This window comes from Triturus cristatus, chromosome 6 (genome assembly GCF_964204655.1).
Source record: "Triturus cristatus chromosome 6, aTriCri1.1, whole genome shotgun sequence".
Classification (NCBI taxonomy): domain Eukaryota; kingdom Metazoa; phylum Chordata; class Amphibia; order Caudata; family Salamandridae; genus Triturus; species Triturus cristatus.
Window position 1 is genome coordinate 879,147,148 of NC_140589.1, and position 13,450 is coordinate 879,160,597.

At 45.7% G+C, this 13,450-nt stretch overlaps 1 protein-coding gene across 4 annotated transcripts in view; it reads left to right on the forward strand.

Moving 5' to 3' along the window:
• The window catches only part of CNST (consortin, connexin sorting protein), a 417,345-nt gene that overhangs the window by 234,722 nt on the left and 169,173 nt on the right, over positions 1-13,450 (forward strand). For all 4 annotated transcript variants that reach the window (XM_085611472.1, XM_085611469.1, XM_085611473.1 and 1 more), the window contains one exon: positions 7,192-7,388. In XM_085611472.1, coding sequence (XP_085467598.1) covers positions 7,192-7,388 — 197 coding nt within the window. The remainder of the gene's footprint in view (positions 1-7,191; positions 7,389-13,450) is intronic.

Here is a 13,450-nt window from a genome sequence, read left to right on the forward strand (position 1 = left end):
GGTTAGGAAAAAGTTTGGCATTGGGAAAAAGAATTCTATGCCCCCATGTGGCAGTCCCCATTGTTACCAACGATTTTCACAATGCTTATTGCTGTAGGTGGGCAGCTAAAGCGATAGGGAAACTAGGCAACCTCTTTGATAATAACCAAATTATGTAATTTGGGGAGTTACAACTGGAGTTTGGTTTTGAACAGAGAGACTTTTTAAAAATACCTACAGTTGAGGGACTTTTTATTTAGAAAATGCGGCGGAACTATTGGATTCGGTAAGGAAACAATACTCGAGCTGCTCCTCCGCAATACTGTGAGCTGTAGGATAAGTCAGATTTATGAAAATCTGGGGGGAGTATGCCCAACGATCTCGAGAAGCAGTCAGACAACTGACTGAGAAGGGTAGGGGCCACTGACATAGCTTCTTGGAGTCGCTAGAACTTGGCCTTATGCTATTAGTATCCACATGGCTGCACTCACAACATTTCAAAACACTTTTTAACTTTTTCTGTACTCCAGCTAAAATAACGAGCTTGGGGAGGGACATGGGTATCTCCTGCCTTCAATGACACAGTGCACATGTTTTTCATCTGCCAGGTCCTAGACACTCTTAAACAAGAAATATATGTCTCTTTCTGTGGACTATCTTACACACAGATGTGGTATTAACCCCTCAACTAATGCTCTTGGGAGTACATGACAAAGCAGGAGGGAGTGATAGGCAATTCTTTGTGTATATTGCAATGGCGTTAGCCTGCATCTACAGCGCTACCGCCTGGCATAATCCAGACCCCCATGCATTCCATCAGTGGCTGGCCAAGCTGGTCTCACTGTTCTATCTAGAGAGCAGCCTATATCTTCAAAAGAGCAGAAAGGCTCAAAAGAAGGGAAATAAAATGTGGGCCCCTTTATAGGAGTGGTCATGAGGTGGGCTCAGCCAGTATTAAAAATGTATTACCAAGCTCGCTGATATACACCCTCTGCAAGGATCCTGTGCCATTGTTGGAATAAATTGTATAAGAAAATAACCTGTGTGTTCATCCTGATGATAATAGGCTATTACAGTACTAGCAACAATGAATTTTGATATAAGTAACAAAGTTATGAATTATTGGTAATGAGCCAACTGGCTATGTTAAATTGGTTTATTAGATATTGTTTTCTTTTTGGCCAGTGTATGATGAGATATATATCTTTTCTTTGTTTTTCCTAATCTTCGTATGCTGAAATTAATTAATAAATAATAAATAAAACTTCTCATGTGAAAAACAATAAAAATATTCTATTAAAAAATAAGAAATTCACTGACAAAATCAAAGGTTAAAGTTATAGTTAGGTGAATATGTCAGTGACAACATTAACGTTTCGAACTAAAACATCAATTATGAGATGTCATCAGTGATGTCATAAATTTGGGACCCTCCCCGTGTGGATTCCGAGCAGGCTCTTTGCGCAGCTGAACACTTTGATTACGGAGTTTCTCTGGGGAACTGGCCGACGGAGGGTGGCGTTAGTCACACTGCAAAGGCCTAGGGCGGAGGGGGGTCTTACACTGCCGGACTTTGAGGCCTACTATCATGCTGCGCAACTTCAGTGGTTCACGAAATGGGTGGCGGGTCACATTAGACGACCGGAGGACCAAGACGGGTCGGACCCAAGTTGGCACCTTCTGGCCTGCGTGCTACTGCGGGCGCCGCTGAGTGGTACTGTAGTGAAGATCGTTATCTATATATGTACATTGCTTAGGTAGCACAACCGCGTTAGATGTTAGAAAGCCATCTTGCCGCTTTTGCTGCTTTTGCACACGACACTGTAGTCACATGTTATTAAATTGAGAAATGCTTACTCGACTTTGCTTCACATGAGAACTGTCTGTTGTTAACATCCCAAACAGTGAGCAGCGACCTTGGTCTGTACACAGTGTAAAAGAAACAGTCTGGGTCGCTAGACGGTGCATGTTGTTGAGTTCAGGTTGATCGGCCCACTAGTTTAGCCATAACACGCACACAGCTGCAAATACCTGAAAGTCGAGTGCTTTTAATATTGCAGTGTTACATGTTTTCATTACATTCGGAAGAAGAGCGTTCCTAGGAGCAGAGCATAGCTGATCCTGTGATGTGAACCCTCTGAGCTGATCTTTACGGTATGGGGTTCCCCATTCAAGCCTAGAGACCTTCTGTTAGTCTAATAATACTATTAGTGTGTTAGAGAAAGGAAGGTGGCTTAGAGCCACTGTCATTTTAGTATGATTACTCCTTTCATTTTCTATGGTATTGTAACTATGCTGATGGTTTTGATTTTAATCGTTTGCCTGCTTATGTTAGCCAAACTGCTGCATCTTAGGACACGAGGTTTATAAAATAAACTCTTTAAACTTTTACCGTGTCTCTGTTTATTCTGTTGTGGACTGGTACGAGAATAATTACGAAAAGGTATTTCTGATTCCCACCATTCCTGAGAAATATACTAAGTCGCTTGTTCTGGGTTGTCCATACATTGGGACCGCCGAGCTAAACCTCGGATAACGAATGGGACACTGATGCTGGCCGGATAAGGGGTTCTGGGTTCTGAGGTGAGTTTTTGGTACACCACAATTCACTGAGGGCCTGGGTTCCTGCGCATAGTTCTGCACATAAGCAGACTCCCTGTAACAGTACCCTCCTGCCGCCGGAGTTGGGAACGATCCGCCACTGTTGGGCACGGTTGATTAGGAGGGCACATGGGGGGGGCCCCTTATGCTCCTGAGATCCCGTTGCGAATGTGTGAGGCGTTGCCACATGGGGGGACTGGAGCAGGCTGCTGGCCTGGGAGGAAGCTGGAGTCATGGCCATAGGTGATCTGTATGAGGATGGTGGTCTTCTTCCCTTTCAAGACCTCTGTGAGCGCCATGATCTACCGCGGGGGGACTTTCTTTTGCACGCTGCGCTGTCAGCAGCCATTAGGAAGCATTGGCGCAGTGGGCTGGGGGAACCAGATGCGTCTCTCGCTTGCCAATATGTGGTGATGGCGGCGGGCACGTTTAAAGCGGTGACCTGCCTTTATCGTCGAATCACGAGCGACATGCGCAAACCGCTGACAGCGCTGCATCTCAAGTGGGAAGCGGATCTAGGGGAACCCATTGCAGAAAAGGCTTGGGAGGCGATTGTGGAGCGGCCGTGGAAATGTTCTCGGAATGCAAGGTTTCAACTTATCCATTTCTATGCCTTCCACAGGGCCTATCTCACCCCCGGTAAAATTGCTGAATATTTTGGGGTGTCGGGTGAATGCCCCCGTTGCGCTCAGAGTGGGGCGAACCTTCTACACATGTTCTGGGACTGCCCGCCGGTGGTAAACTTTTGGCGGGAGGTGATGACTGCCCTGCTGACTGTGACGGAAAGGGAGTTAGTGATGTCGCCTGGGCTCTGCTTGCTGCATTGGTTTCCGCACACCGCTAAGACCAAGGTTACTAGCCGGTTTATAGATCTAGGGTTGATCCTGGCTAAGCGAGAAATGACATCCCATTGGAAGGCGAGGCAGGCTCCTAGTTTGGTGAGGTGGAACAGGGAGATGGTGAAGTAGGCTGGGAGTGAAGGGAATTATAGGCTACAGCTGGCCCGGCATAGTGGCAGTGGGAAGTCTCCGGAAATGGCGCAAGCATGGGGGGCACTTCTGGAGTTGCTAAAGCACCCTCCGGGTGACTGTGCTGAGGATTTGGAGGAGAGGGGTGTGGCAGGGGACACTTGAGCGACACTTCACCGCAAGAGCGGGGGTGGGGCGTGGGGAGGTACCTGGCTCGTGGGATCAGGAGAGATGATTTTTCCCGATGTTCTTGCCTGACTCACTGCGGTGTCCCGTGTGGTAGAGAACGGAGGAGATGGACTGCGAGGCGCATCTGGCTTAGTGAATAGTTTAGTAGCTGGCGACATGCTCGGGTGGGTGGTTGGGGGGGGTATTGTTGGGGATGTTTTTGAATAAGAGAGGGGAGTGGGTGGGGGGATTGCTGTTCCACTCTGTTGTATTGAAAGATACATGTATGGTGGGCGGTAGGATAATGTAACTATTGTATGGAATGATAGATATGGGGCTAGGCTGCGATTGTTGAACTGCTGATGATATTTTTTTGTTTTTTTTTTACAACAAACTTTATTGGCATTTATAAGGACACCGGGGAGCTCGTCCCCATACACGGTACCAATATGGATAGAAGAACAGTGAGAATTGGCATCCTTGTTCAACCCCCCCCTGGTCTGCAAAACATCAGACCCCCAAACCCTCCCCCCCCGCCCGCACATCACACCAGTCCAGAGTCCAACACAAATATGCAACATTTCCTAACAGCATGTGCTCCATATCCTGATTACTCTCCCTCAATTCCTAGGGCCCGGGGCCCCGGAGGGGAAGCCACCGGGGCTCTGATTAGCCTCTCTATTGGGTCCAATGGCACTGCACCCTCCCGCACAGACAATACGATGCCCCGATATCGCGCCCATCTCTTCCAGACTTTACCATGCTTGGCCAGGAATACCGGATGATATTTATTTTTGATCCTTGTTATCGTCCAGGCATTGGACGACGGAGATGTGTATGTTTTTCACACGAAAATCAATAAAAGCCTGTTTAAAAAAAAAAAAAAAAAATCAGTGATGTCATAAATGATGTCATAGAACATATGAATGATGTAATATGTGAAGTCATAAGCAGTACATGGAGGGGGTACAAGTTATAGTTAGCTCTGCTAACTATAACTGGTGAATTTCTGTGGTCTTTTCAGTTCAAAATGTTAATGTCCCCACTGACTGGGTATAGTTAGGACCACGTTTCCATGGCAAAAGCATTTTTTTTTTCCTAGGAACTTTGGCTCTGTGTGACAAATCGTCACAAAACTTTCCAAAAATATGTTATATTAACTCAACTATACATTGGAAAGTTTGGAGGGAGGTCGGCTGAGAAAAGAGTGGGGTTCCAAAATACGTTTTTCCCATTCATTTTTCCGTAGGAAATTTAGATACAGCTACAGCCCAAACGGCTGAATGAATTTACACCAAATTTGACAGAAACCTACTTTTTAGGTCTCGCCTGACCCAGCGCATGCGCTGGTCTGGCGAGACTTATTGAGAGGGCTCCAAAAAGTGCTACCAGGCCAGCCTGGAGCTACAGTGCATGTGCGCGGGCGCCCGCGCCGCGCTTTACCGCGATTACTTTCACTTTAGCGGCCGCACACCCGCTTTGCATAGCCAATAGGTCTCGCTTTTTGGACCTTATAAGTATTTAGTTATGCAACTGTTGCATGGCTAAACACTTATAAGGTACCAAAGGCGAGACCTATTGGCTATGCCAATGCTTGTTGTGATTTGTTGTACATCCATTCAATAGTTTTTGGGGAATTAAGTCTCAAAAAATGTGTTTATATCATGCCGTGGAGGATTTGATGAGCTGAAAAATTTGAAGATGAGATTGGATTGTCTGCCACCACATAAACAACGATAAGCACTTGGGTCTCCGCCCGTAGTTTTAGAAAAAAAATAGAAGGGGCCGGTAGGGATACCTTGACCCCCCTCCCGGGGTCAAAATAATTTTGCACCTGGGATGGGTTCACACAGGAGAGCCGATGGGCTGTTGGGCTTCCCCCACTGCCCCAGGCATCTTAATTGCTGTGAGTGTCCTGGGTGAGAATGGGGCACCCACGGCAACTTAATTTAGGCTGCATGACCCCCTTCACTTATAAAAATGACGGTGCCCCGGAAGTATGGGGTCAGTGGGTCCTTGTAATGGCTCAGTGAATGAGGCTGCACACCAGGCCCTGATTCCAACCCCCAAAGGCAGCAAACTCCCCACCATGCACAGCCTTTGACCAGGCCCTGCCTCCCAACAGCTAGTGTCCCAACAGCTCATGGGCAGCCTGGGTTGCCCGACAACATGTAATAAGAAATAACTTTGACAAAGCCAATAGGTCTTTCATAGGCGAAACGTATTAACTTTGCCATAGCTTGTTATATTTTTGTGTTCGGACTAAGCCAGTAGGTCTGCCTTGCCTAAAATAACACCCTTTATATTGTTACATGACTTTTTGATGTGCACAGGGAGGCCATAGGCCATGCCCTGTGCCCAACCCGTGCGGCACACTATGACGAACATCTTACTTTACCTTTAAAAAACCATAGAAACTCACTGGAAATGCAAAGCTTTAAGCGACATTATAGTTAGTAATTATTAAAATATCCGACTTTACATTAAAACAAAGCTTAGAAATTTGCCGAACAAAACATGGGTTAAAGGGATGTTATAGTTAGATGAAATTGTCAGTTAAAACATACATTTTAATAAAGCCACTGAAATTTAGCAGTTATATTTATTTCAAGTAACTATAACTCGTGCCCTGAAGTAACTAAAATTTGCGCCCACACTCTCAGCAACAGCTGAATACACTTGTCAGTGCTAAATTTTACCACCTATCTTTTGACACACAAGACAATTTAAATATTTTTCTAAACCCCTGTTGCCCAAACCCCCAGACTGTCAGGGAAAACTGCTCTCATTGATGTACTTTTATACGCTTTCTATTGCACTTCAGGGTAACTTTTCGGGTATAAATTATGTGTGCTGAAACGTGTGGGGGAACATATTAAAAAAATGTGTGAATACCCACTAAGCTACATCTTTCACACCCTTGGGAACCACCCACACGTGTAATTGTAGTTTTAAATCTACTGATGTCAGCTTTGTCCTTCATACTTGCAGGTTTGAATCTAGTTTGCATATTCACAAATAGCAGAGCAACCTAGACATTAGTACATTACTATTAATCATTCCCTTCAATTCCTACGTCAGTTTTACATCCAGAAAAAAAACCTTCAGAATTCTTCCCCTATATTCATAGGCCCATTGTTGATTCACTTTTATTTTCCAAGCTGTTTCATGCCTTCCATTTTATTGAAATAACTAAACTACAAAGTATGAAAGAATGGGAAGAAAGCACTTTTTCCCCCTTGCAATTATGGTTTAACAAATATTTTATACAGGCACAACCCACAAATGGTTATAATAATCCTAATTAGGCAGTTTTTATCATTTTATACTTTTCTTTAATAGCAAAAAGCCAGTGTAGTTCCTTACGAATAATGCATTGTTAACTTAAAATATCGCTTTTTTTGTTTCTGTTTGATAGATTGTTGCAACTGTCAGATGATGATGATATTTTCATAATCGTTGTTTGTTTTCACAGATTTTTCATCTGAGGAAGGTACAATGCTTGTTCCAGAAAACATGTCTACAGACCTGGAGCAGCAAATTACTACCCTGGAGGGAAATGTGAACCATCAGCTAAAGGAACCGAAAGAACGTTTGCATTCTCTCTTCGCCCTCATCAAAGATGAGTTTGAGCAGAATGATGTATTGAGTCTTCCGCAATGTCTTCATCAGGTACCGTGACCTGCAGATTTTCGGCATAAACACTGAAACAATAACTTGTGATATGAGCTTGTTGGATGAATTCCAAATGCAACTCTAAAAAGTTTAAATATCTTTTTAAGCTGTTTTTAGTATTATCCCTTATCTTGTCTTTCATAAATATTTGATGTTCTAAGATCAAAGCAGACTATTTTAGGTGAGTGTGTCTAGTTAGTTTGACAAATTTATATCAGCCACTCTCTTTAACCTATTGTTTGACCAAAAGGAACTTTAATTATTTTGGATGACTGATTTTCCTACTTTTCAGGTATGTGGCAAATAAACACAACTCAAGTCAACATCCCTACCAGTTTCAGCTTTCCAAGCTGGGTTAAAATCACAGAAGCAGGTTGGCTCCGTGCCCTCAGCATGGATCAACCTAGCCCCACAGACAGCCTCGACAGGGACATCAAAAACCTTTAACTGGATTAAGAACTGCGTGGACTCCTTTGCACTTATCAAACTCAAAAAGCATAGTAGATCATACAAGCAGGCCAGCTGGTACACAGAAGACCTCTGTGACACTGGACAATAATGTAAACAGCTAGAATGGAAATGGAGAGCTAGCCACAACACCACCAACAGGACTACCAACAAGGCTGCACTCAGATGCTATCACTAGAAAATAAGAGACACCAAGAAATCACTAGTGACTGCATCAAAGGAAGCTCCCACACCTGCAAGGAGATCGTGTCGATCGTTAAGGATTTCACCTCACCCTCAGCCCCTGTCACCAACATCGCTGCCTCCCAGCAACTCTGCGACAACCTGTCCAATTTATTTCACAGAAAAATCACAAGTATCAACTGCAACTTCACTCACCAACTTAACCACAGAGAACTCTTGATAACCTACGCACCACCAACCATGAAGTCCCCCTGACCGAATGGACAACCCTCACCAGAAACAACACTGATGCAGTCATCCGGACCATCCACTCAGGGGCCTCAACTGACCCATGCCCCCACCAAATCTACAACCTGGATATCTCAGCACTACACAGACCCACATCAACACCTCCATCACATCCGCCACTTTCCTGGATTAATGGAAACTTGCAGAAATCAACGCCCTCCTCAAGAAGCCCAATGCCGACCCGAATCAACTAACCACCTCCCTGCTTCCCTATCCAGCAAAAGTGATTGAGAAGGCCATCAACAAGCAACTCAAAACCCACCTTGAACTTCACTATCTTCTACAAAACATTCATTTAGGATTCAGAAAGAACCACATCACAGAAACGGCACTCATCTTGGCCACCAATGACATTCGCTTCATCCTGGACCGAAGAGAAACGGCAGCCCTCATCCTGCTTGACCTCTCTGCAGTCTTCAAATACGGTCTCCAAAAACACCATCATCAGAAGACTCCACAAGACTGGCATACAAGGAAACGCTCTCAAATGTATCTGTTCCTTCCTCACGCGAAGAACACATAGGGTCAGGCTGCCAGCCTTCACATCAGACACCAAAAAATTGATTTGCGGAGTCCCACAGGGATCATCACTCCGCCCAACCCTTTTCAACATATATGTGACACCGCTTGCCAACATCGTCCGATCACCGTCATCTCCTATGCCGATGACACACAGCTTTCTGTGGATGAAACAACCACCGCCAGAACTACCTTCACCAACTGCATGACCATGGTAGCAGACTGGATGAGAACCAACTGCCTGCAGCTCAGCTTCAACAAGTGGAAAGTAATGGTTTTCAGCAACAAGACCTCCCCCATGGGAATGAGACCAAGACCAACACTGACCCCCACAGATCAAGCAAGAAATCAAGGAATCATCCTAGATGGCAAGCACAACATGTTGGCTCAAGTCAACGCAGTGTGCACCACCTGCTTCCATTTCCAAAAAGTCCTTAAATGATTGACTGGGAACACCAACGGACCGTCGCACAAGCACTCCTCAACAGCAGACTGGACTTCTGCAACGCTTTCTATGCCAGAATCTCCAAACAGCTCCTACACAGACTCCAGGCCATGCTGATCACCGCTGCAAGACTCATACTCCAATGCCACACTGACATCACACCACACATTCAGGAAGCTTCACTGGTTCCTCATTCACAAGCTCAGCCAATTTAAACATCTCAGGCACACATACAAAGCCATACACAACACAGGATCAGAATACCTAATCAGCCGCATACACTTGACCAACCCACCAGACACCTACGTTCTGCCTTACTCTCACTCGCACACATTCCCTGCATCTGCAAAAGCAGCGCTGGAGGTCGCTCATTCTCTCATTGTACACCCAAGACTTGGAACAACCTCCCTCGACACATCAGAGGCTCCTCACTTCTTGATTCCAGAAGAAGCTGAAGACTTGACTCTTCGTAAGAGCAGCTTGGGGACCACAAACCTACACACCTGTCCACATTCCTGGATACCCTCTTGGATCATTAGTGAGCTATACAAATCAATATAGCATAACATAGCAGGGTGCCTTGTCAGATAATCGGGGTCACTGGGTACCAGCCTATGTAGATTGGAAACAGATCGACTGACCAGAGGGCTCGAACACCACTTGGACCAAGTGGACATAAGGATGTCCATCTGATTTGTTATTGTCATTCTACCAGGCTCTTACGAAGCTGGACCTGGTTGAAAGGTTTCAGATGATAAGTCTGCTTTGGTTTCAAAAGTAGGTAACTACAAATAAAGCACTTCTGCTTCTCCTAACACAAGTACTACAAAAGACGCACTTTTTACTGCTGGTGGCCTGGTTGGCAAGTCTTACTCAGTCTCTAGGGGTGTAAATCCAGATATACCCCATCATCCATACTATGGACGTGAGCAGGTTGATATCTCGTCATTATCTTTGTCATGGGGGCAGTTTGCGTACCCTGAACTGTTACAGTCGAATCCAAATAGGGGTTCCTGCCTCTGATAGTGTTCTCATAGCTCAAAATATGCCTTGAATAAGCAGACAATAGCTTGGGGTCTGATATAGGGATCCGCTCCAGCACATAAGGGCCTGGTATGGACCCTGGGATAGGAGTGGAAGCTTTAACTGGAATGGGAACGGACCGAGCCAGAAGACACATGGTGTCAGTTGGTGGCAAGGTCAGCCTGCCAGCTAAATTCCAGCTGGAGCCCATTGTGGTTCCTTGGGGTCCGTACATATGCCAAGGGAGCCGGAAACATCTGAAAAGGCTATGGCTTGGTCGTCTTAAAGACTGCAATTTGCTGCAGGGTGTGACTGCCTGGGGAATTCCGTGTATGCTGTGACCAAATGCTAGACCAGATTGGAGTATATCTGATGCAGACTTCAAACCGCTGATTCAGTACCATAGAATAATCCTCAGGCATCAGACTGGATCTGTAAATTGTTCACGAGCAGCACCGCTGCGCGCCAGTAGGTGATGTTGTTTGGCTTCACGTGGCTTCGTTGGCATCATTTGCATCAGAAGTGAAACACACAGTGCCTATATAGGTGCCACCCAGCGCGCTGATGTCAGTACTTTTATTTATGCACCAGTCAGTGCAGATCTGGAAAGAGCATCCCCCCCCCCCCCCAGTCTTTTTTGACAAACTTTTTGTCAAGATTTGTTTCGAGACTTTCTCCTGGTGCATTAGGATGTCTGCCAGGAAGGTCGCTTTTAAACTGTGTGACACCTCCATATAGATATGGTGCAAGGTCTCTTCCAAGAATAGAGAGAGCCTTGGTTGGATCTGTTCTCCTCTGTCGAACATACATTGTAAGCAGTTTTGCACGTTGGAGTTTCCAAGACTGTTCTCACTCGGAGACTCCTTTCATTTCAAGTGGATCTCAGGCCTACAGTATGCCTTTCTGCCAATAGCATTCCTGCTCAGAGTTCTCAAGAAGATCAGGAACGACCGGACCCAAATTATCCTCCGGATTGTGCACTGAGTCTGGTATCCCGAGCTGTTCAGCGTGAACAGGGGTCCTCCAATCAGGCTGCCTCTTCGGGAGGATCTTCTTTCGCAGAAGCAGGGCAATGTTCCTCACTCGAACTTGAAAACACTTATTCTTTATGCGTGGTGATTGAGCGGCAACGGTTGACAGCTTTCAACCTTTCGTCTGAAACTGCAATGTTATCTTGGCAGCCAGGCGTCTCTCCACCAAGACGGTATGCGCCTGCCTTTAGAGCAAGTTGGTGTGATGGTGTATAGATAAATAAAGTGACCCTCTATTTGCATCCCTTTTTTCTAGGTTCCTATGTTTTTTCTTACCCTAGCCCAGCAGGGCTCTGCTCTGGGCACCTTGAAACGTTATCTGTCTGCCATATCAGCAATTCTGCAGTTGACAGATCAGCCATCCTTTTTCAAATCCCCTGTAGTAAATAGGTTTCTCAAAGATCTTCAACATGTTTCCACCAGCTCCTTTCATTATGCCACAGTCTGGCCTCAACCTAGTTCTCACATTTTTGATGTGTGCTCCCTTCGAGCCACTTCACAATTACCTTCTCAGGCTCCTTACCATAAAACGGCCTTCCTAGTGGCTATAACATCTGCCTAGAGGGTTAGTGAGCTGCAGGCACTGCCGTCACAACCTCCATACCTTGCCACCAATGTGCCCGAAATTAGAAAGGAACATTTCCCAAAATGCCCTATTAGAACATTCCGTAACACATAGGTATCATTTCTGAGATTAATTACTTCTCCCAAAGACCCAACCCTCTTTGACAATTCCCATCGAGAAAGTCCTCTGACACTAGGCTATGCAGAATCGAATTCTATTCCCAGCTCCAGTACCCAATTGCTTGATTTATATATATTACTGTATCCTTACTGTGGTCTTCTTTACTGCTCTGTTGTCCACTATATTTTTCTATATGATTGTCTGTGAATCCCACTTGACGTTCGGCATGTACTTTTTATAAAATTATTCTCAAAACATGCTAAGTGCTCTGATACCCTTGGGTCTAGCCAGTGCTATATAAAACTAAAAAAGTAAATAAAATAAATCTACCCAGACAAACTGGTCCTTCGCACTAGAGCATCCTTCCTACATGTAGGCCAGTCTATCACTCTCCTTAACGTTTACACTCCGCCTCAACCCCTCTAAAGAAGAGAAGAAACTCCATCAGCTAGACCCAGAAGAAAGCGTGTCGTTCTACCTTGACTGCACAAAAGAGATCTGGGTGGATGAGCAACTCTTTTGGGGGTACGTCAGAGACAAAAAAAGAAGGGCGGTGCAGAATCTAACCATCTCATGAAGGACAGTGCTCTGCATCAAAATCTGCTACGCAGTGGCCAAATAGCAACTGCCTGAAGGCTTTCAAGCTTATTCTACCAATGCCTAGGCTGTGACCGCTGTGTTAGCCCACAGAGTACCTTTCCTGGATATCTGTCAGGCAGCAACATAACATTTTCCTGCACACGTTCAGGTCTGGCAAGAGTGGTAGTTTGCCCATTCGGTACTACAGGACATTCTAGTCTAATCCATGTTGAAGGCCCATGTCCGAAGAGGTATTGCTTGGGTAGGAATCTGCTTCTAGAAATCTCTATCAGATAAACATGTTAATTATCTTTGGTAACTCCTTATCTGATAGAGACTATCTGCTAATGCTGCTCTCTCGGAGTGGGAGCAGTATTTTGATCTGTTTCCTGGCCACTTCAGTACATGCAGAGAAACCAATCAAACATCCGCGCCAAGCAGGCAGGAGCATTTTCAAAGCTCCCACCTAATCGGAGTGGACTTGGTGTTTGTGCCTGCTTGGCAGTAAATTAGAAAATGATCCTGCTAAGCGAGAGCAAACACAGGCATTTTTCTGCCCCTTCGGACAGGGAAGCTGCTAGGTCCCTGGGATGGACACCCCATGACATAGCTTGTGAGCCGGCCCCTGGGGATGGGGTCCCCGGGGCCATTAATGGCTTACGGAGGAGGGGGCTGCATGGCCCCCCCTTCCTTAAAGTAATCAGCACTGGGGGGGTTTACTCCCAGGGGCCTTTGGAGGCTCGGAGAGGGGAGTCGCATGGCTCCCCCCATACTGTAAACGCATTTCGGCTCCGGGGTCTTTGGAGTTTCAGGTAGAGGAGCCATGCTGCACCCCTCC